The 24,358-nt window shown below is 40.4% G+C and overlaps 1 protein-coding gene across 1 annotated transcript; it reads left to right on the top strand.

Annotated features, from left to right (window-relative positions):
- Nucleotides 1–24,070, top strand: bgnb (biglycan b). The gene is made up of 8 exons (XM_084098467.1): nt 1–280; nt 11,917–12,194; nt 15,190–15,302; nt 18,602–18,815; nt 18,943–19,053; nt 19,305–19,398; nt 22,772–22,910; nt 22,988–24,070. Exons 2-8 carry the CDS (start codon nt 11,948–11,950, stop codon nt 23,183–23,185), a joined length of 1,116 nt encoding a protein of 371 aa, XP_083954593.1. The 5' UTR covers nt 1–280; nt 11,917–11,947; the 3' UTR covers nt 23,186–24,070.
- Nucleotides 24,071–24,358: the final 288 nt, after the last annotated feature.

Genomic DNA, 24,358 nt, shown 5'->3' with positions numbered 1-24,358 from the left:
ACTACTGAGTGCGCAGCCTAGAGCGACAGGCAGAAGTTCTGGCACTGTCCAACCCACCCAAACCCGCCCGTGTTTGCCTGTTTCCTCCGTGAGGAAACCAGTCCAGTTCTCTGCCTCACTGACAGAGACAGGCTTGATGACCCACTGGAGTTAGTTCAGATAGTTAACACTGGGAGAACAAGTCACGACGAAGAGAACATACTTTAAAGCCCAAATAACAAACACTGAAGATAAATACGGTAGGAGCTCACAGAGTGGAAATACTGCAGCAAAAATTAAGGTAAGTGGTATTGAGCGTTTGCTAGTTATTTTAATAACTTATGGTTTTTTTTTTTTTTGCTCTTTTTTATGTTAGGCTATGTTATGTTGTCATTTTGATTTCTCTGCTCTTCCGATAATTACTGAACTTAAATATACTTTTTCTAGTCGAGCCTACTTAAGCTTTAGCGAACCTTAAAGCACATGGAACCGATGCATTGCATTATGAAACTTTCTAGATGTAGGTTAGCGTATGCATGTGCAAACTTGTTGCTCTCTTTTTATTAAAATGAACAGAGTTGTGATGTGAAGATATTGTTGCTCTAAATTATGATCTGCTGCTGGTGCATGCCATTATGTTTGGATAGTTAAAGAGTTCAAACTTTTTATCTTTTAAATTCCTCTTCATACTTTAAATTCAATCAAAATACCTTAGATGTTCTTTTATGTCATGAAAAAAATCTGAAATTCTCAGCACTCAGCACATTTCTTACAGAAATGTAAAATTCTGCTAATGTGAATAAAGGGTTACTTCATCCAAAAATTTTAATTCTGTCATCATTTACTTACCCTCATGTTGTTCTAAACCTGTATGAATTTCTTTTTTCTTCTGTTGAACACAATGGAAGATATTTTGAAGAATGTTGTGGGGCACCATTGACTTCTATAGTATGAAAAAAAAAACAACTATGTAAGTCAATGGTGTCCCACAACTGTTTGGTTACAAACATTCTTCAAAATATCTTCTTTTATGTTCCACATAACAGAGAAATTCATTCTGATTCGGAACAACTTGAGGGTGAGTACATGATGACAGAATTAAACATTTTGGGTGAACTTAGCTTTATTTACAGAATTCATGTTTTCAGTTGAACACTGAAAGAGGAAAGGGTGGATGAAGAGGAAAGACGGATGTTTAGGAGATGTTGAATGATGATGTGACTGATGACTCTTGCTGAATTCAGGATGAAAGCACTAAATCAGCTCTCTGAGTCTGTCTGGTTATCTATCTATCTATCTATCTATCTATCTATCTATCTATCTATTGTCTGTCCGTCCGTCTTGGTCTGTACTTAATTTTTCCCCTTTGGAGCCATGATTGCCACTAGTCCCACCTAAAAAAAAAAATATTTATTCAATTTTTTATCACATTTACAATCATGTTTTATGATTTATTCTATTTTTTTTATTTTTTTATTTTTTTATTCTGCACAGCAAGTTTTATTTACCTTGACCATTTGAATTATTTCTCTCGTTTCAATTGCCTTGTCAGCACCTCTGTCCTTTTCCAGTTGCCTTCACTTTCTATCTCTTTCAGTCTCTCTCAGAATTGTCTATATATCTAATTGTGGAAATGGCCAATATCGTTTTAAAATAATACGGTTTCACACTCTATATAACTCTTTTAACAAGCGGCTGCTCTGTTGATCAGGTCTGCCTTCACTCTTTGTTGTGCCAGTCACCACATTCAAGCAGAGCAGTTACAGACATTGCCAGGAAGCTTTTTTAGGGACTAAAGTTAACAAATTACAGTCAAGCCAGCAGTTAATTCCAGCCAGCACAGAGCCCAGAACCACCCAATGGTTTGCCAGGAGAGAAAGTGTGTGTCAGTGAGACAGACAAAAGTAAGTAGCCTATACATGTGTGCATGCAACAGACAAAATGGCTCAATTTAGATGATTGACTTTATTTGTGAGAACAGACTATATTGGGAATCTTCATATATTTAGTTGGTGATATCAGAGTTTTATTGGCTGTTGAACATTGAAAGCAAGAGTGTCATTGGACTCCTAATCAAACCACATGTAATGTGTCAAAGCTGTTTTTAAAGAGAAATGCTATATTCATGACCTTCCCAACTAATGTCATAAACCACAGATTCACCAGGGTCATGTGAGTTCACTGGCTCTCACGGTTAGCGCAGTAAACTGAACAACTTCCTCCTCCCAACTTTGGTATGTTAGTTAGATAAGTGGCATAATTCATCTCTAAACATTCAGCTCCTCATTTCCATATTCTAAAAGATGAAAATGCATTTAGTAACACTTTATTTCGATGGTTTAGACATTCTATATGGAACTTTGCAACTACATGTCTGCCAACTCTTATTAGAGTATGTTAACTCCTAAGTTTCTGATGGACATGATAATGTGCATGAGGGGTGACCTATGTTTGATTTTTGGGTAATGCGAATCGAAATGCTTTTTTAAAAGTTCACTATACCTATTTTATGGAATGAAGTTTATTTTGTGACTTAAATAAATGACATGTTTTATCTCTTGTCCCATTTATAGATTGCAACTCAATATATAAGCATGCAGACACGCCATAGCCTTTGTCTTTTTGCTTTTTTAGCCTTAACTCTACAAGTGAGTATTAAAGACATTCAAATCAGACATAAACACATGCCTCACACAGTTTGGATGGAAATTCCCTTTTTTTGGCTAATGTGTTTTTTTTTTTAATTATTATTATTACAGTAATCATGGGAAACATGCAGTATTGTTCAGAGAGATCTCTGTGTGGGCACTGCTCAGTCTCTGGAGAGGCGTCTGTTGTGCGCCCTATTATTAAAATCTGACATTTAGTTAATTACTGTCTGTCTTTTTCAGAAACACCAGACTAGGTGGAGATTTAGACAGTAACTAATTGTTTTCATGCAGTTTTCATGTATTGGTCTAAATTTTAAACAGCATTGTTTCATAAGCTTATTAGGAATTATTTTCCCAATGTTTAAAGATATGTACTATCACACTATCAGTCTTGTAATGGGTTAGCAAAACATCATTTATTACACATCGTAAAGTTTTTGAATTTCTCAAAACAAAATCAAACAAAACAAAACGTCTCGGTTACGTATGTAACCCTTGTTCCCTGAAGGAGGGAACGGAGATGTAGTCGACGTGTCGACTGATTGGGATCACGCTAGGGAGCCTGTCATCTTCGAGTATTGTAAAAACGAGGCAAAAGTCGCAGCACGCCTGCCCCACAGCGTGGGTATAAATACAGAAGTGGAACCTTAAGGGAACGAGGGTTACATATACATAACTGAAACGTTCCCTTTCAGTCGGTCACGTTCGACGTACTCGACGTGTTGACTGATTGGGATCCCTTTTAAGACGCCACTAGTGCTGCCACCTTCCAGTGCCTAGACAAAATGCACAGCAAGCCGACACTACAAACCGGGCTAAAGTGAAGCTGGCTTCGTGAGAAGGGAGCCCACTAAGCAACAGGCTCGACACATAGGCTAATTTCTTAGCGAATGTGCTGGTGTCGCCCAGCCCACAGCTCTTAATCTGTCAGCGAGGCACTCGTGTCAACGCCCAGGAAGGAGCTACACTCTCTTTATGGAGGAGCTCACTACCCAGGTGGGCACGGTGCACCTTGGAATTTCACCAAGATGAAGGCCACACTAATTTATGTTAGTAGGCCAATCTCCGCATGGAAACCGCCTTCCCTTCAGCTGGTTCCCTTCCCTTGTCTCAACAGACAAGAGCTGCTTGCAGGCTCACCACCTGGTCCCGTTTTAAGGGAGCGGTAGGAACCTTGGGCACAACCCAGGCCGGGGTCTCAATTAATGAGAGTTAGCCGGCCCGAAACCAGGCACGATTCGTTGACCGAAAATGTGTGCAGGTCCCCTACCTTCTCGATAGAGTAAGCAAGTAGAAGAACTGTTTCTTTAAAAACAGATTTTTAACTCAACTGCCTGTAGTACTCAGGGGAGGTCTCAGAGTGCAGTAGCACTGGAGATAGGTCCCAAGAAGGTATAGAGGGGGCGCAAGGAGGATTTCATATCCTTGCACCGCTCAGGAACCTGACGATCAAGTCGTACTTCCTATATCTCAACTGCATCCTGATGTGCTTTAAGGGCAACATCATTTTGAGGGTGGAGCGGAACAGCCACACTCCGAATCATCTTTTGCAGGAAGGAAGCACAGAAGTGATCGAACACTCTCGGGGGTCATCCCGTGAGAAGAACACCAACAACGAACAGATTCTACTCCAGATCGTAAGCAAGCCTCTTTTCTTTAGAGGGAGCTCTCTTTTCTTTAGAGGGAGCTAACTGTGCGGCCCCGAAGATATCCTGGACAACTGGAACGCCTGGGGATGGAGTCTCCACTCTCTTCGGCAACAGGCTGTCGTGAGGCCATCTGGGAGGCACGATTGAGCAGGCAATTTTAGAGTGAAAGAAGCGACCTCAGAAGCTTCTGACCCCATAGGAGGAGGTGGCAGGTGAGTTGTGACATGCGAGGGAAACGTATGAGCAACGGGCGCTGTACTGGGCAGTGCATCTTGCTGAGCATCAAGCAAGGAAACTGCTACAACTCGAGGCAACTGAATGCCAATGCAGTGTGAGCCCAAGCCCTCCTTACTGCATGCCCGTTATACATGGCCCCTTTATACACTCATTCTAGGAGCGATTAGCCCGGAGAAACAAAAGGTCTGAACACTGCTAAGAGTTTGGCAGCATACCAGGTGTTGTTCACACACGGAGCGTGCTGCTCTGCCACGGCCACCTAGGAACTTGGTCATTAAGTCAGTGCTGAAGCGGTCATCATATGGAGGAAACCGTTTATATGCGGCTGCGTCTCACATATGCCCCAGGAGCCTCTGAAGTTTATTCAGTGGGACCCTTTCTCACCTCTAAGCACTGACCGGACACATTCCAGTTGAGAAACATGTAAACCAAGTCCACATCCATACTGGGAAAAAGCTCCTCAGTGTGAAGATGAGTTACTCTTCTCCAGTTGACCTGAAGACCCAACTGGCTATGTAGCACTCGAAGGGAGGGACTTGTACTGAGACTTCGACCCCTCAACACAAGACACAGGATGGCCCGTGTTTATGGAGGAGTGGATATCTGAAGGAAGCATCACACGGCAGCACAATTCGGAAAACAGATGTGTAACAAACAGCGCTGTACATGGGCGGGTGCCGGACGAACTGAATCATCTAGCCGAGTCTGATGATACAAGAACTAAGTCAAGATGAGTCAGTCGGGAGCACCTTTCAGTACTACATCGGACCAACACAGGGGGCCCAAGGTATCAAAGACATACTCAGAGTGAGGCAGCAGGTTAGAGACAGGGACTCAGCTTGGGAGGCCCGAAGGCGGCCCGAAGCAGGGTCTGATTTGTAAACACCTGTCTCTAGGTAGCGGCAGAGAGTGCGTGAGAAGGCGTGACCAGGTCCTCGAACACACTCAATGCCAGCTAATGAAGCTGAGTCTGTTGGTACGGGGGAACAACTGGATCAGCCAGGAGCACCGTATAGTGCTACAACAACTGAACGATGCAGGGGAACCACGGATACCACAGACTTCTAGGCAAAAAACAGGGACCCAGCTCAGAGGGCCCGAAGGCGGCCCGGAGCAGGGTCTAAGTGTGTAGTGTGACTCTTACCTGTCTGTTCATGGCTGCAGAGAGTGCGTGAGAAGGCGTGACCGGGTCCTCGAACCGCACCCAACTGCCGGCTGACGATACAAGAGGTAGCTGTGGGGTGCAAGGATTTACAGGGTCGCACACCACCAGTCTGGCCCTCTTTGAACCCAGGAACAGAGGAAACTGCTCTTTCTTTAAAGTGTGGGTACCGCTAGCTCCGTTGTTTTTGGGAGCCAGCAACGGAACAGTTACACACACACAACAAAGCCTCCACCCGGCCCTCCACCAGGGGAAGTGAATGGATTGGACCAACTCCAAGAGCATCCTCCTCCATCCCTGAGTGGCCCGCTCAGGAATGCTTTCACTGTCGCTTGCCACCTGGCTTCCTGGGAACCTGGGAAGTTGGGGAGACCAGGAACCGAACCTTGTCCGCATCCGCCATATCACCCAGGCTGAGCCAACGATGGCACTCCTAGACCACTAAGGTGGACATCACCAGACTGATCGCGCACGCCACAACACTCCTGCCCCGGAGGGTGAGGTCAGATGCAGTGTGGAGCTCACCTGTGAACGCACGGTCTGGTCTACCCTCGTACATGTCCATGAGTGCCCTGGCCTGATAGACCTGTAGCAGCGCCATGGCACGCAAGAGGAGGCGGTTTGCCCACAGGCTTTGTAAGCTCTGCCCGTCAGAACGAACGAGAACTCAAATGCCTTAGGGGGAAGATGAGGGGCCCCAGTCCAAAAGGCAGTGGCCGCCGGACACAGGTGCACCTGTGTCATGGCAGACCGCTCCATTGGAGGGATAGCCACACAATCCTTCACCGCTCCTCCGTCAAGGGTAGTGAGGGGGGAAAAGCTTTTCAGGCAGTTTCTGGCAGAGAAAGGTGCCATCCATGACCTGGTAAGCTCTCCATGCACTTCGGGAAAGAAAGGCACTGGGGCGGCGAGCTGAGAACCAGCGCGGTTCATCCCGAGACACCAATCAACCAACCGAGACTGTTCGGGACACGGTGGAGGATTCCACTCGAGCCCGACAGCCTCAGCGGCCCGTTTCAGCATAGCTGACATTTCTGGATCTGGCTCGGGCAACGTTACACTCCCAGAGGGAGATAACGCAGCCGAGACATCATTTCCAGAGGTCAGCTCACCCTCATGTTGCAACCGACACCCTGTCTCCTGGAGGGGCCCCGAATAAACAGCTGGTCGGTCCATTACAGATGGACCAGCATGCTCAACGGGGGGCTCCACCGGCTGCGATGTGATAGAGGAGTGAGGGGCCCACAGGGTTTGGTTACCGGGCAGGGAAGCCTCACTATGATCCTCTGATAGCGGGCGTGGTAATGAGGACTCCACCTTCACGCATGAAGGCGAGTCTCGATCTCAACACCGCGATAGTCATATTCTCACAATGAGAACATGAACTATCCACAAAAGCTGCTTCAACATGCTGTATCTCTCTCTCTATATATATATATATATATTTCCACAAACACGTGATACAACTATTGTGACCGTCCATTCGGGGGGACAGGGAACGATCGCATCCAGAAATGCACGGGTGGAAAGACATCTTGAAAACACGCAAACGCAACCGTGTTGCTCTTTCAGGAAATGGGACCCATCACCAGTGCCGGAGCACACAGGGGAATGACCGCAGCAACACTGAATAGTGAACTGAAACAGTGAAGCACGCACTTTTCCGCCCTCTAACCAGCCATCAACAACACAGAAATTTGATGCTGTTAAAACAGCAGTTGAGAGCTCAAAGCTCGCGATCCACCACTGCACTCATTGCTGTAGAACCACCAACACTGGGAGAGTCTTCCTAGAAGAACACCGACACACTCGCTCGTTGTAAACAACAGTACTCTTCAGGGACATCGAGACCGATCGGCTCCGAAACAAAAGACAACTGGTGCGTGCATCCACTTCCGTATTTATACCCGCGCTGCGAGGCGGGGCGTACTCGAATACTCGAAGATGACAGGTTCCCTAGTGTGATCCCAATCAGTCGACACGTCGACTACATCGAACATTACCGACTGAAAGGGAACATCATTGTACTTGTACTGTATAGAAGCTTACATTTTTTGCATGTGTTTATATGCCTTGTAAAATGTAACATTTGGTATTCTGTGAGGTTTGGTCAAAATTGCAACGTAATACTATTGGAAAATGTAATGTTTGAAAAATGTTTTGAATTTTTTCCAAAAGAGTGTTTAAAAAGATTGTGTCACAGGTTTAAGAATAACAAAATTTGTAAATTTTAAAGTGTCAATTTTTTTTTAATTATTTTGGGAAAGGCAACAATAAATATAAATGTAAGTGTATTTTTTACTGACACAAACATATGTGTTTTATTTGTTTATACAATTTGGGATCAGTAAGATTTTTGACAGTAACCACTTTTATAAAGTAACAAAAGATTTCTATTTCAAATATATGCTTTAAAACAACACTTTCTAATCCTCAAAAATGTATCATGGTTTCCATTAAAATACGAAGCATCACAGCTGTTTTCAACATTGATTATAATAAGAAATGGTTCTTGAGCTGCAAATCAGCATATTAGAATGATTTCAGAAGCGGTTGTTATGTCTAGGCCATACCAGGTGACTGTGCTGGAAAGGAATGTGTCTTTAGACTGGTGTCCGAGTCTTAAGTGTAATGAGCTTTGGATTGTCCACTGATGTATTTGGCTAAGGCCGTGGGATAGGATTATCTTTGTGTCAGCTAATGTTTGTGTGTTTTTGTCAAAGTCATCAGATGTATATAGATTTTGCTTATTGGCTGTTTTCACACTGCCACTGTTTGGGATTGACAAGCGTTTTTACAGGTGTGATTCTTAGATTGTCCTTTTGACAGCAGACACTACCAGATTGAATGTCTGTATGAATAGGTCATCAAAGTCAATCATCATCTGTGTAATGTATCACAATGGACAACCACTCATCCAACAAGCTGGTAGTTGATTAGTGAGGTCAGCACGCATTGCTTTACCAGTTTTTACATTCAAAATCTTTAGGAAAAGGTTATTATTTTACTTTTGCTGCTACAGCTGTAGTATACCATCACATCATTTTTCCTAACATTTATTAGTGATCCGATTGTATTTGTGCTTTATATAAATATCACTGTTTTGTAATATTTTTTTCTGTCTGTTTGTAAAAATTTTGCCAAATAGATTTGAATAATTCTAAGACCCTTTTTGTCTCATTTGTAAACATTTTATTCGCTTTTGTAGACATTTTGTAAAGCCCTACAGAACCGTATTTAGTACTCCAAACAGCAAAGACAATCATATTCTGCTGATGTGCGAACATAACTATTGAAATCCTACTCAAGACACCTTGTTTTGTTGAGCAGCTGCTCATTAAAGAGTTGCTGCGTGGAAGTGCTGAGTGCAACAGTATTTTATCTCATAAAAATGGCACATATACTTACGCATATTATGGTGTTTGTGGTCATAAATAATGCATATAGTTTTCAAACTCTTCTATGGAGTGCAGGATGCAAGGACTTGAGTATAATTGTGCCTCGGCCCTCTCCTCGCATTCCTCTGGCCAGTCCAAACCGGACCTTTTTTGGGGAGCATGGTATAATTTAGCTGCTATTTTTACAAATGGGTTACACTTCCCTGTTTGCTTTTATTCCAGGTCAGCGGCATAAAAAACGGCTGTCGCTTTTCCAAGTGTTTGACTTTAAAGTGAAAGATGGGCAGACAATATGAGAGAAACACACATAGATGTTGGCACGTCAGGATGAAGAATGGGATTTCATTGGATGCTTTAGGCTTTAATGCCTACCTTAGTAGAACTAATATTTAGCAAATGTTTGGATCAGCCATATGGTCAGCTCTGGGAACTGTCAGCCACTGTGACAAATTTTGTATGTAAATGTTGGTTTGTAAGTCCATTTCAAAGATCTCTCTTTTGCCTCGGACCTAGACAAGCTTGAATGTTCACAGAAGATGATTGAGGAGTAGCCAAGGGGAACGGCAAAAGCATCCATGCTCATTACTCAGTAATGACACAGACGCTGTGTGAAATGGGAGACATAAAGGACTCAGCAGACACATTTACATGAACAACATTTGTGTGGGATAACTCTGAGATAATGGGAGTCTTTACTGGGAGTTTGCTATGCATAAATAGGAACTGAGGCTTGTCTATAACGACTTGAAGATGTTCCTCAACTCAGTGTTCCTCTTTGACTGACAAATGATACGGCAGATATTATCTAACTTAAAAATAAATTCTTGAATTAGTATTGAAAATTCAGATATATTATATTATTCTTAAAGATTAGAGCTAACACAAAAGTAACACTAAAGACAAAGTCTATGATTTTTAAATGAACATTTGAACAATATTAACTTTATTCTGGGTATTTTTTAGAAGTTTTTTGTTGTTGAAATTATTATTTATAATAATAGCAAATAGTTATTTGCATTTGATTGAGTATCTGGGAGGCTGAATGCTTTTCATGCCTTTTTAATCTTCACATCCCGACTTTTGTTATTGAGGGAATAAATTTGAATGTGGCAGTAAATTGTGATGGGAAGACATTGAGTTTCTCTCTTGGGACACATGACATCTGGCTCCTCTCGCTCATCCACATGTGCTTCTTCCCAGCATGTATAGGGAATACTATGCATTAAAGTATTGTGGCAACTCTTGTGAGACTCACTTGTGTGGACAATCAACTATGATGGCTCTGGCAGTGAGATTTACTGATTTTGATCCCAGCTGGATGGATTTAAAGGATAATTTTAATGTTATGTTGCTTTTTTACAAGTACATTTAGTGTGAGGTATTAGAGTATGCATGATTCAGAGTCAAAGTTCAGGATGAAGGTTGGGTTTAGGTGGTCGATTTGTGTTTAGAACAGGTGTTGACTATAATTTTAGGCCTCGGTTAGTTTAAGTTCACCACAAGGGCCAAGGTTAAGTCAGGAACTGACAGGTGGAGTGTATGTGGCTGAATCGAGTTTGCGGTTCAGGTTACAGGCCCATGTTTAAGGTATCAGTGAGGTCCTCTGGTGGGTTCTGCGGACCCCAGGCATTTAACCACATCTCAGCCCCCAAATCTGATGATGTCACAGGACTCAGCTGGAAGACATTGAGAAATGACATCATAGGTGGCTCCCCACCCTTCTTGGCACACACACACACACAAACACAAACAGAGACTGTCAGAAATATTCCCTCCTACCTCCTTCCTGTCTAATGAATGGCTTGTTTTAAGATATGTTTTAAAAAGGCCAGTCTGACCTTTTCCACCACCACACACTGTCTGACCAGACGTGCTACAGACACAGACTCACCGATTGTCTCTTTAGTTTCCCCTATATTAATTTTTTTATTTAAAAAGAAATCTGCAGAGGATAGCAAAAAATGAACTCAATAGGTGCACTTTTTGTGCTAATGAGTAATGTTTAAATGTGCCCTCATGAAACATGTCAAAGCTTTAGTGTTTCTCAGGGAGTGCATGTCCTGTGCTGAATGATGTGTTTATATTCGGATGGCAATGATACAATATCCTCCCAAAACCCCAAATAACAACTTGGATCCATCCTGTTCCATTGATGCACTTTGTGAAAACTGTTTTAATGATTATAAGCAGAGCTAAGGAAATGGGCTGCGGGCTGAACTTGAAGAGTAGACATAGGGCCCTTTCTTACACCCGGTGCAATGCAGCGCCAAGCGCAACGCAAGTGTTTTTTGCTAGTTTCAGTCCGACGCAGTTATCATTTTCACGTCCTGCGCCACGTTGTTTAAATAGCAAATGCATTTGCGCCCATTTGTTGCGCCCATGGGCGTGCTGGTCTGAAAACGAGGTGTGTTCAGGCGCATTGTTGGCGCGTTGCTATTTTGCAAATACCAGTAAATTGACTAGCGGAAACCTTAGTAATTCACCTTGCATGATTAATTTAAATACTCTCCTCCCATACATTTTGTGTCTGAAAGGGAAACTCCTACAAATGCATATGCAATAAGGTCAGCCGCAAAAATAACCCTGTCCACGCCATTTCAGCGCTCATTTTTTGCTGTGAGTTGTTACTAAATCCTGACAGTAGTTTTTTAATGCCGAAAGAGGGTTTGCGCTGGCGCAAGCTGTTATTAAATCTGGCCCTAAAGGCTCTGTTTAATAGGCCTGTGTGAATAAGAGTTTATAAAAATAATGCTCTAAATACAATACACACAGTTATGCATTAAAAACATTTATGTCGAATTAAATAAATAATGATGAATCTCTCTCTCCTGATCCTGCAGGTCAGTGTGTGTAAGTCTCTGTACCTCAGTGATGTTCTCCCGCCGCTCTCTCCTGCTGCTGCTGCTCAGTGTCTGCAGCCTGACTGCTCCTTCACTGACTCTGCCCTTTGAGCAGAGAGGATTCTGGGACTTTGCTATGGACGGAGAAGGAGGAGATCTGTCGACAGTAATGATGAGAGATGAAGAGGGATCAGCTGTGGAGGAGCTGCCACCGGATGTGTCTATATGCCCCTTTGGTTGCCATTGTCAACTCAGCGTGTTGCAATGTTCAGACCTGAGTGAGTATCACATCTATCTATCTATCTATCTATCTATCTATCTATCTATCCATCCATCCATCCATCCATCCATCCATCCATCCATCCATCCATCCATCCATCCATCCATCCATCCATCCATCCATCCATCCATCCATCCATCCATCCATCCATCCATCCATCCATCCATCCATCCATCCATCCATCCATCCATCCATCCATCCATCCAAGTCCACACCACAGCTATAACAATAACAACACAGAGGAACAATATCATTGGAGTCACTTTCAGAAAGATTTTTTTTCCAGCTGATGAATGATAAAATCATTAACAGCAAATCAGATCTACCCGACCTTAAAGAGCTCAAGCATTTAATGCTGTAGAGTCTATGCGACATAACTGTAGCGCATGTTTATAATAAACAAAGCATCATCATCCATAGGTGTGGACTCTAATATAGTTATTGTTACTGTTTAGTTTTCTAATGTTTGGGGATCTTTTGTTAATATTAGTTTCAATTCCATAATAGTGGCATCTTATAAAGACTGTTTGACAGTCCACATCCAAACAGGCAAAAATAGCTGTCCATGTCCAGTTTGTGGCAGTTTAGTATCAAAGAAATCTGGGGCCTGAATTGGAAACAATGAAAAATGCCTGTGCAATTTCCCAGTGAAATGTAGGAGGGGTTCTGTGTTTTTTTTATGACACGCACAGGATGTTTTACAGGAAGACAGTGTGTGAGAGATAGACAGGGAGAATAAGGAAAGTGAGAGGGAGAATGAGAAAAATAGGAAGATATGGAAGTCTTTGAGCATTTGTTTATTTCAAAATGGCCAGAAATAGTCTTGGGTTTTGTCTTGTTAGCAATACAGCCACAAAAATGGTCATTTGGGCCTATAAATGTAGTTTTTTGACAGGGGCCTCTTAATTTCAGTGTGACTGCTTCTGATACTCTTGTTTTCTTTGCCAAGGATAGGAAACAGACCTACAATCAAAGAGGAAACATTATTGTTAACTGAACTGATTTGTAAAACCATTCATCATCACCTTGTAGGAATTTGTGTCAATCAAGTGAATATATGTTTGTCAGTGATCACTCAGTTTGCATATATAAATACACAAAATGTGGATGGACAAACATGTACAAGAATTGTATAAACACAAAACAAACCAACCAACCAACCACCATGCAATGCATGTGTGCACACCCATAAAGCAGCGGCGGAGCTTGTCTTTTTAGTATGTGGGAAAGATCAGGGTTAGATGCAGGTTCAAGAAATTGGTTAAAGCCTTAAATTTCAGACAAAAATTTGGCCTGTTTGTGTATTTTTTCAGCATGGTACCAAGAGCACCCATTGAATCTCCACTGTAGCCTTATAGTCATACTTACAGATATACACACGCTCTCTCCATCTCCACCCGAATTTGCCCAAGTTACGATCCTCATAGAACATTTACAGGCACTAAATTGACAGAAGCAACAAAAACTTAGGAATTTGGAGCTTATTATTATAATTATATGTATTCTTTTTTAGTTTGTGCGTGTCTGACTGTTTGTCTATATGCATGAATGCTTTATGCAATGTGTTTTGGTCTTTAGAAAGTATTTTTGTGAATCTCATTGCATCTTTGTTTATGCTTGTGGATTTGATATAAAATCGAAAAATACAGCCCTCGCTTTAGGCGGTTCTTTATATGCTTCCTCCCCCTGTGATGAAGATTTCCATGCAATACATTGATCCATCCACTGCGCTCTCTTATTTTCTTTCATATATCTGGAAGTTATTCTGCCATGTAGGCTGCAATTGAATTGATGGTGATGCCTATTTCTAACATATGTTCATAATTATGTATATATTTAGGTGGTTGTGTGCCTTCATCATAAAATATGTTCCTATTAGGAGTTGTGGATGTGTGTAAAGCTGTGTTTGGGGGGCTGTGATGGGCAGCTGTCGAAGCCCAGCTTTACTCTGGGGGTTTGGCATTGTGTCCATCAGCGGTTGGTTGGTTAAAGTTACTGAGCACTTGTTGGTTTGAGTGGCAGGTGGGCGGATGGCTTAAAAGAAGAACAATCATAAAAGGAAAACATTGTGTATAGGTGTACATTGTGAATGTAAATCACCCCAGGTCACTTTATTATTACATTTGCAAAAATGTCAATTCCAATCCTTTTAACAAACAAAAAATGCTAAGCTAATGTGATAACAGCATTCAGTTTTCTGTGAAAATGCTTGAGTTGATTAAGGTAGTCAGAAGTTCTTTTTTTGTAACACATTGAAGTCAAAATTATTTTCTGTGGTAATGGAAAACAGGCAATGCTGTCTGTTATTATACTATTTAATCCTAAATGTATTTCTTTAATGTGCTTAATATCTCAGTGATTTTACTTTTCTTTCCTGAGGTAAGCAATATGGTGTGGCAGTTGTGGTTCTGAAGAACATTATAAATGGCTGGAGGGGAACAGAGGTTGAACCCAGCCTAGTATAAATTATTGGGCTCTGCTGGAAATCATCATGAATCATTGGCCTGATTTAGAATCTTGGAGACTGCACTGCTAAAACTGACACAATGCTGAATTTGTGCTCTTGATGTGGTTCTGTTGGAGTTTAGATATAGTTTTGTGATGTGGTCCATGTGTGGCAAAAGAACCCAAATGGTTTTAAAATGTACATTTAAAGTGGTGGCAAAACATCCCCAGGTCACACTAATATAAAGACACAGTATACCTCCAAAAATCTGACACAGAATGGAAAATTACCAATAAGCACAATTGGCCATAATAACTGGTTCATTTCTAACTAAATAGCTTGTCAAAGACTGTAATGGTTAACACTTTCATTTGTATTCACTATTTAATCCTGTTATTTTGATGTCAAATTAGAAGCCCTGTAATGGGGAAATCCAGACCAGATGTGAGCTAATGGTCTCTCTGTACAGATATTTGTTTACAGATCTGTATGTTATATAACCTACATGCTTTAAACTAGCATATAAACATGTTAATATCTTGTTTAGGTTTGACTGCAGTGCCCAGGGATATTCCCAGAGACACCAAACTCCTGGACCTACAGAACAACCGTATCACAGAACTGAAGGAGAACGACTTCAAAGGACTTACAAACCTCTATGTAAGACACTGATACTGATGGAAGAAATGTGAACTAGAAATCTTTATCTTGACAGTATCTTAAAATAATTATAGATTAGGCTGAACTTCAAATAGTGCCAGTTGTTAAGTAAAATAGAAAACTTTTTGGCTTGTATGTGTTCCTCAAAGCAGTGATTATTCAAACGAGAACATTCATGTTCATGTTTTTGCTAGGAGCTAGGAGCAATTTCTCAATACGTAGGTCATTTTTTCAAAACACTTCACAGAGCGATCACATCAGAAGTTTAGCATTGCTTTGCAGCAAAATGCATTTCTTTTGACTACTTTCAAAAAACATGAATTATTTTCTAACTTAGGCAAACACTGCAAAATCTCTATGTACCTACCCATACACAAAAGAAATATATTTGAAATATATTTTCAGAATATATTTTGGAATATATGCAAATATTTGAAATTGGCCCAATAAATATATTTCATACATATATTTCACATATTTTTGTTATATTCCAGAATATATTTCAATGTATTTGGAATATATGCCACATATATTTTTGACACTTTTGGGGACCCATACAGAAAAAAATACATTGAAATATATTCTGAAATATAACAAAAATATATGAAATATAAGTATGAAATATATTTATTGGGCCAATTTCAAATATTTGCATATATTCCAAAATATATCCTGAAAATATATTTCAAATATATTTCTTTTTAGGCCAATTTCACCTGTTCCAGTTTTGAACAATTGTTAACATGCTTTTGTCCGACCTGTAGTCATATTTTCAAAACATAATTAGCACAACATCCATCTGTTGTGGACCATACCATTAACACAAATCATGTTATTTTCACACAATATGCTGTCAATTATCACGTTTCTAAAATGCTTAGTGTTTTTTTCCCCCAATCATTTCGGCACCACTTTCAGAAACTTGATGTCATTTTTCACTTGAAACACAGGCTCAAAGCTTATGTTCATAACTTAGCATTGTGCATTTATTTCTTTAAAGAAGCCTTACACTCGCAGAATCATTGGTTCAAATAACTAATTTATCATGAAATATCTTAGGAATATTACTTTATATCACCTACACACGAGACACCCAGTTTCACTGTGTAGTTGTTAGTACAATCATTAAATATGCAGGTTTAATTATGGTTCTACATGTACATACCTCACTGTTATAGGACTAGAGAGAATAGTACAGATACGAGGGAATCATTGATCCAAATCAGAAATTTATTGATGAAATAATCAATAATCACAACATAGGTAGCTACAAAAAAACGACAGTACTACAGTATTGTCAACTGTTGTTCCTCTCTGCACTTCTATGTTTCCATCAACCATGTCTTGTGGATTTGGCCACAGGTTCTCATCCACATCACAATGGATGCTTTCATTAGTTAAACATCTTGGAAAGAATCTTCTGGCGTGGCAAATCCAAGCCTGACACTGGTCTGCCATTGCATGTGTCATCCATGGCCTGGAGAAGAGTGACTTGTTCGTTTCGTAATTCCTCTATCATATACCTTCCACTTCCATGTGGAGAAAAATTCCTCAATCAGGTTAAGGAAAGGGGAGTATATACAGGGTTATAAACTGAGGATGGGCCCGAAACCATGCTTGCACCATTTGAGCATGGTCAAACTGAACATTATCCCAGACTATTACTGTACATAGGTCACACCATCAGCTCTATTGTCCTGATTTAGCTTATCAAGGAAGGTTACAAGGAGAGATGCATTATATGACCCAATACAAGGTCTGTGTCCTTCCACACCATCTTCTGATATAGCCGCACACATATAATGATGTTGGTGAAATCACGTTCACAATTTAAGCACACATGCAATAGTCGGCAAACTTATGACTTCCATATTGTTGAATATGTCGTCATTGTCCAAGATGTGCTGCCAAATGTCTGTAAGGCGAATATCATTTCTGTCCCGAACCAAATTGACCACAGCCAGCTCTTCTTGGTCAGTCAGAACTTTGCTTCTGGCTCCCCTATTCAGCCTAGTCTCTACTCTGCAGGGAAAGAGAGACAGTAAGAACACATTTACAGTAATCACATCACACTCTGTTTTGCTCACATTGCTATGCTGTATACAATCATTTGACAATTGGACGTAGCCTACATTCTGAAGACTTACCGGTTCTCATCGTGGAAAGTTCCATTGTCTAGGTCTGTGGACTTGTCCTCTACCACGTTCGCCCATACCTCTCAAATGAGGCCCATGACCACCTCTCTGGTGAGGCCTAAGCCCTCCTCTATGACGAGGCCCACAACCACCTCTCAGGAGGGGTGATTGACAGCAATGTGCTACTTCTACAGTAATACCATATTTAAATATATTAAATCTAAAAATTGAAATAATATTAAAACAATTAGATGTAGCTGAACACCTACATAGGTGTTAGACTTTCATTTCATTACCATCAATACAAAAGGGAAAACTCTGTTTGCTAGAGTTATGGAAGAATGACTCGATTCATTTTATATATATATGTTTTAGTAGATTTAGCCCATTTTGGATGTGAAAAATACTGTTTTGCCAAGCTGAAAGTAGCGTAGGAGAACTGTGTGAAGAGTTTTGTTTTGAAAAAGGGACCTAAGTATTGAGAAATGGATCCTTGTGATTGAAAAAAAAAACTCTACAACTTTATGGGTGGTTTCTTGTGCTGTACACTGATGTACACCAGTTTTCATTCTTTGTTTTTGTTTTTATTCGCCATTGGCTAATGCTGCGCATCAAGGTCCATATGTCACTATTTACTTTAATACTGAAGATTTAGCTGTACATTTAGATTGAATATTTACATTTTAACATCAATATGTACGATTTTTATTTTACAGATTTTACATAAGAAACAACAAGACAGCTTCCTTTAAAGCATGTTTTGGTTAACTCTTGAAAAATCGGTCTGTCGTTCGCGGCACGCATTACTTTATGTTTGGCACTCTGCAAAACAGCCTGACAGGATGTCCATACAGTTCAAGTCACTGAAGAAGAATGTTCCTGTAGTTCTGGAAACACACGCTGGTGCCAAACTGAATGTTTTAGTTCCCTTCTTAGAACTCATATTATCCCCAATATTTATCCCTAATATTTATTCAGCCTCTCTCACCAAACACAATATTTGACATGGCTTGTAAAAAGAAAAAAAGATCAAGACAGTTATATCATCATTTATAAGTCATTAGATTTTGTGTACATATTTAATGATCATGGTCAAGCTATTATTAATCATGTCTTCATGAGTTTCCATGAACAAAATGCTGACCTCTTCCTGTCTCCTGTCAGGCCCTGTCACTGGTCAACAACAAGATCTCCAAAGTGCACCCACAAGCCTTCACACCCCTCCGACATTTAAAAAAGCTTTATTTTTCCCGGAACCTCCTGACAGTGGTACCTAAGAACCTTCCCCCATCCCTGGTGGAGCTGCGGATTCATGAGAATCGTATTAAGAAGGTTGCAGAAGGAACGTTCTCTGGTCTGGGCAGCATGAACTGCATTGGTTTGTATGCGCGCTCGCCATTATGTGGTATAGAGGTTACAGTCTGACCAAACCATTTCCTTTTTTAGATGGAGCCTGCTGGTTTTTGTGATGGGATATTCTTTCTGATGTTGAATGCTTCTTATAGAGATGGGTGGAAACCCTATTCAGAACAGCGGCTTTGAGCCTGGCGCTTTCAAAGGGCTGAAACTCAACTACCTGCGCGTCTCTGAGGCCAAACTCACTGGAATACCAAAAGGTAATTCTTTATTATAATTAGTCATTAGTCAAGTCATTACAGAGTGAACGCTTGTCAAACGATAGTCTCATAATCATTTTCAAAAAAGAACATTTGGATAATACTCTTCTTTGTGCAATTTCTCACTTGAATGAGCTTTAGGAATATCCTTGGTAATAAATCACAATTTGCACAAGTTTTAGTGTAACGTTAAGATCAGAGACGTGGTGCGACTTCCAATAATATAATGATGAATGTCCCTCTCCTCCCAGACCTCCCTGATAGTCTTCATGAGCTCCATTTGGATAATAACCAGATCCAAGCCATTGAACTGGAGGACCTGAGCCACTATAAACACCTGTACAGGTGAACCGTCTCATGACTCACCTGCACTCCGACATACAATTTGCCTTTTCTCTGCCTGTGGGCTTTCTGTAAAGCAACAGTGCCACCTGGTGAATGAAATCTTAAGGATGTGAAAATTTAAAAAAAACAATGCTTTTTTTAATATTTTTTATATATAGAGCAGACATTGCATATCACAATTTTAATTTGTAGAAGTTAATTGATTATACCTTTTTACACAAAATACACAAATATTTAAACTTGTTGGCAGTCATAGGTGATTATAGACCATTTGTTTGTCTTCGCAGCCCCCTGAAAATGTATTATTTATTTATTTAACTGTACTAAGTATAATCCTTTAAATTTCACAAAAATCACGAATGCCAATTTAATTTGAGTTATCTTAGGAGTGTGCAAGTTTATTGTTAACAAAGTATTGTGCTGATAAAACCTAGCAATTAAACAATATTTTTTTTAGTAACACTTTACAGTAAGGTCTATTTTGTTGACATTAGTTAATGCATTAACTAACATTGAGCAATATATTTGTTACAGTATTTATTAGGGGTGTCACAATATATCGCAATACAAAAATGCATCAATATATATCATGGATAGTGACAATCTGTATTGTGTATAGATCACCCAAAATAGAAATGTGAGGAAAAATTCAAGTTTTCAGAGTTTTAGTATCAGTATTAGGCTACATTAAACTACTATATATAACGTTAAATATAATGTATAATAATGCAATGGGGGAACATTTGTGGGTCCTGATAATGCCTAATGTCTTATGTTACCAGTAAAAAATGGCCAGTGACAGAGTGCAAGCATATTTGTCTAAAATAATTCTGTATTTTCAGCTTCAGAATCATGAATATTTTTATTCTGGTGTCACTGTTGTCCTGTGCATTGGGTTACAAGCACCAAGTCCAAGCCTATTCATTTACACCCAAAATGTAATACAAAATTTAGCATTTTAATCAACAGTACATTTTTTGTTAACCTTTTACCATATTTCTTGGAGTATCGCAATAATATTGTATCTTGAGTTCAGTATTGTGATATGTATCGAATACATGAGGGTATCGTTACACCCCTAGTATTTATTATAGTTTGTTAATAAAAATGCATCTGTTCATTGTTAGTTAATGTTAGCTCAGGTCCATTAAATCATATTAACAAATTAAACTTTTGATTTTAATAATGTATTAGAAAATGTTGAAATTAATATTAACTAAGATTAATAAACACCTTAAGTATTTTTTCATTGTTACTTTATTATGATAACTAATGTAGTTAACAAATTTATTGTAAAGTGTTACCATTTTTGTTAACAATTCTGATTGACGCTGCGTCGTGACGTAGCGTGTGATGGTGTACCACGGAAGCTATAAAGGGATGCCAGAAACACAACAGCGTTAGCTTCTGATAAAGCAGCTGATTAAAGCAAGCCGCTCTATCATTCCCGAGACAATCCTGAGGGAACTCGTGCTGCATCAAATGACGACATTATGGGGATCGAAAAACCCATTGTGCCACACTGTCTAATGCCTGCCCTGGTGTGAAGCTTGTCCAAGCACAACGCAGGATGAGAGCACTTGTGATCCCAGCGTGGAAGGAAGGTCCAGACTATAAAATCGTATAAATGTGTGAGGTGAGGCCCAGCCCGCAGCATCACATACCTCCTGCAGGGAGACGCCCTGATTTGAAGGGTGCCAGGCAGAACCCTTCCAGAACCACATCCAGGTCCCAAGCTGGGACCCTAACCTGAGCCACAGGCCTCATCCTCAGAGCACCATGAAGGAAAGAAACAACCAAGCGGTGTCTCCCCAGGGGTCCATGACTTAACGGTGCGTGGAAGGCAGCTATGGCCGGCACGTAAAACCTTAAGCGTGGACAGGGAAAACCTCCTAGAGAAATGTTCCTGAAGGAACTCCAGCACTGAAGCCACCGGGCAGTGTACTAGGTCCAACTGATGTTCTCTACACCATAAAGTGAACATGTTCCCCTTTAAGTTTTCTTGTGGAGAGAGCTCTAGAGTTTAGGATGGTCTCAACAATCTCAGCTGAGAGACCAACACCTAAGAACTGAGAACTCAGGGGCCAGACCCATAGTTTTCACAGTCTGCACAGAGGGCACTCAGTCACCCTGGTGATTTATGTAGGAGACCACTGACATATTGTCTGTTCGTACTAGAATATGATGGGCCCTGAGTTCTGGGAGGAAGTACGTCTGAGCAAGAAATACAGACATCATCTCCAGGCAATTTATGTCTCAAGAGAGATGATGCCCTCTCCACAGACCTTTACGAAGCAGCCCTCCATGACCGCTCTCAAGCCTGTGAGTGACGCATCTGTTGTCACTATTTTTCTATGACAAGATGCCCCAACACAGGACTCTGGGACAGTTTCTTCCACATGACAAAGGTACGAACTTATATCTGCGCGTAACCTTGATCATACAGAACAGGGGAAACCTGGGTAAAACCCCCTAGTCCTGAGCCACCAGGCAATGTACACACAGCTTGTCCCCAACCGTAATGTATCTTGGGCAGGGAGGGACACGCCTGTCACTCAACAAACAACACCAAATAATGGACAATTCACACACAGAGTGCTTGCCGAAGAGCAGAAGCTATCGCTGTTGTGTTTCCGGCATCCCTTTATAGCTTCCATGGTACATGGTTTCACACATGCTTCAGACGCTATAATGCAGAGGTATAGTATCATCATCAAATGCAGGGAAAGGGAACTATATTAGTGTCCTGTCCACACAAGTGGATGATATTGTTCTGTTCATTCTAAGCATGCGCTGCTGTTGTAACGTAGTTTTTCGCCTGTGCTGGCCATCCAATGGTGCTGAGTCACAGATGCCCAGGAAATGGGCACAGTTTACTGCTAAATGTACCTAAATGTACTAAATTCACATTTCAATGTCAGCAAGTGCTGCACCTATTTTTATATAAATGTGACAAATGAAATGTTTACCTTTTGTAACTTTTTTGCTGTTATTTGGAGTATTTTGGTACACAATTTGCTAGCTTTATGGGATGAAAACTGTAATGAATTTAAATTGTAAAAATTACTTTCATTATGCACAATTAAAAACCAACAATTTGAAAACCAAATTAAGAAAATAAAAGAACAAGTTCAATTTTTTAAACTATACTAACCCTGGTATTGGCGCACACAAAATAATGTTTTGCTCAAAAATCCTGCATGTGCTAGATTTTTATAGTGCAGCTTGTCCTGCAGGGCTGCAGTTGACCCAGTGCCTGTTCACAGTATTTCCAGTCTATTGTGTTTCCACCTCACTAGAGGTCTGTCACAATGAGTGTGGCCCGTCTATTGTCTGTTGCTTATTCATGGTTGTGCTTGTCGTTGTTTGCCAGATTGGGTCTGGGTTTTAACCATATCCGCATGATTGAGAATGGCAGCCTATCATACGTGGGTAATCTGAGGGAGCTGCATTTGGAAAACAACCGGCTGACCCGCGTCCCGAGGGGCCTACCAGACATGAAGTACCTGCAGGTGCGAGATATCAAGCTGATGAACGAAAAGTGTCCCATTCGCTCATGCACGATCATTGATTTTTGCTTCTTTTTCAGGTGGTCTACCTTCATTCAAACAACATTAGTCGAGTGGACATTAATGACTTCTGCCCTCAAGGTTTTAGCATGAAGAGGAGCTTCTACAATGGCATCAGCCTCTTTGGAAACCCGGTTAACTACTGGGAGGTGCAGCCTGCCACCTTCCGCTGCGTTGGTGACCGATTGGCCATTCAGTTCGGAAACTATAAGAAATAGAGAAAGGATGAAAGGGAGGTTTGGGGACAAATAATAATGCTGGAATCAAAACAAAACAGAAGAAAAGCTTGGAGAAACTAGCGGTCGAAATGGTGTCAACAAACAGTGTTTCCAAATAGTTTTTAATGTGTATCTTTGGATGTATTTGTTTGTGAAGTCTAAAGAAAAAAGCAAGGAGCAATAAAAATAAGTATTGGAAAATTTTAAAAGAAACCTACGGAATTTGATCTCTTACAAATGACTCTATTTGCAAAACCAGTATAATGGTCATTGTTTCATAAGTGTGTTACCGTAAAGTCTTACCATTATCAGTTCACTTTGTAAGGGCTCTTTGTTCGCACGACACTTTTATAATAATATTATTGATACTGTTAATATTGTTATTATGTTAATTTAGTTTATGTTGTATTATTAATAGTAAGGTTTGGATGGGATATTGAAATGGTAAGGTTGAATCTTAATGTTAAATTCATGGTGCTTATAATAAGTGTATCTGTGTTGTATGTCAAGTTTTAGATTACTATGACTTTTTGTCATTGCCTTGCTTCCTTGCTTCAGGGGTCTTATTGTTGTGGGAGTACTTTAGGGCAATGGAGGAACTTTACAGTCAGATGCCTCATGTTCTTACCCAGCCCTCTTGGGTTCGAGGCTGATTCAGAAAAGGATTGTAATAATTTTGCACAGTTTCTCTATGAATTCCAAATATTTTCTTTGTAGCGTGTTGTTAGTAGGATTTTTCTCTTGCAGTGCTGCTGCATGCATGTAGGCTACTGTGCCGCACACTGCTGCATGTTTCAATAAAATATCTTTCAGCTTGACTTCAGGAGAAGTGGCGTACCATCATGGTTTGAAAGCTGTGACTAATAAAACTTGAGTTAACATGAATGCCAAATATTGATTGAGTGAATTCTCAAGCACAATGTCAATGGGTCATCATTTGTTGCAAACCATGTTAGCGAAATTCCAGATTTTATACATACAAATAAAATAAAAGTTTTTGGGAGATGTATTTATTTACTTCTTGTATGATAAGGTTAATGTATTACACACACACATATATATATATATATATATATATATATATATACACACACACACACTTGTCTTGACCACAAACTATTAGTCAGGGAATTAGCTAAATTTAAGCAAATGCACTCCTTAAAAAGCCATTGC

This window comes from Abramis brama (genome assembly GCF_963993115.1).
Source record: "Abramis brama genome assembly, chromosome: 22".
NCBI lineage: Eukaryota > Metazoa > Chordata > Actinopteri > Cypriniformes > Leuciscidae > Abramis > Abramis brama.
Note: the sequence above shows the minus strand (reverse complement) of the source record. Positions and strands in the feature narration are given on the sequence as shown.

Excerpts from the sequence above, each read along its gene's own strand:
- bgnb (XM_084098467.1), top strand. The coding sequence starts at position 11,948 with ATGTTCTCCCGCCGCTCTCTCCTGCTGCTGCTGCTCAGTGTCTGCAGC. Across the intron at positions 18,816-18,942 it reads GGGCAGCATGAACTGCATTG|AGATGGGTGGAAACCCTATT; the intron begins GTTTGTATGCGC and ends TGCTTCTTATAG. Across the intron at positions 19,399-22,771 it reads CACTATAAACACCTGTACAG|ATTGGGTCTGGGTTTTAACC; the intron begins GTGAACCGTCTC and ends GTTGTTTGCCAG.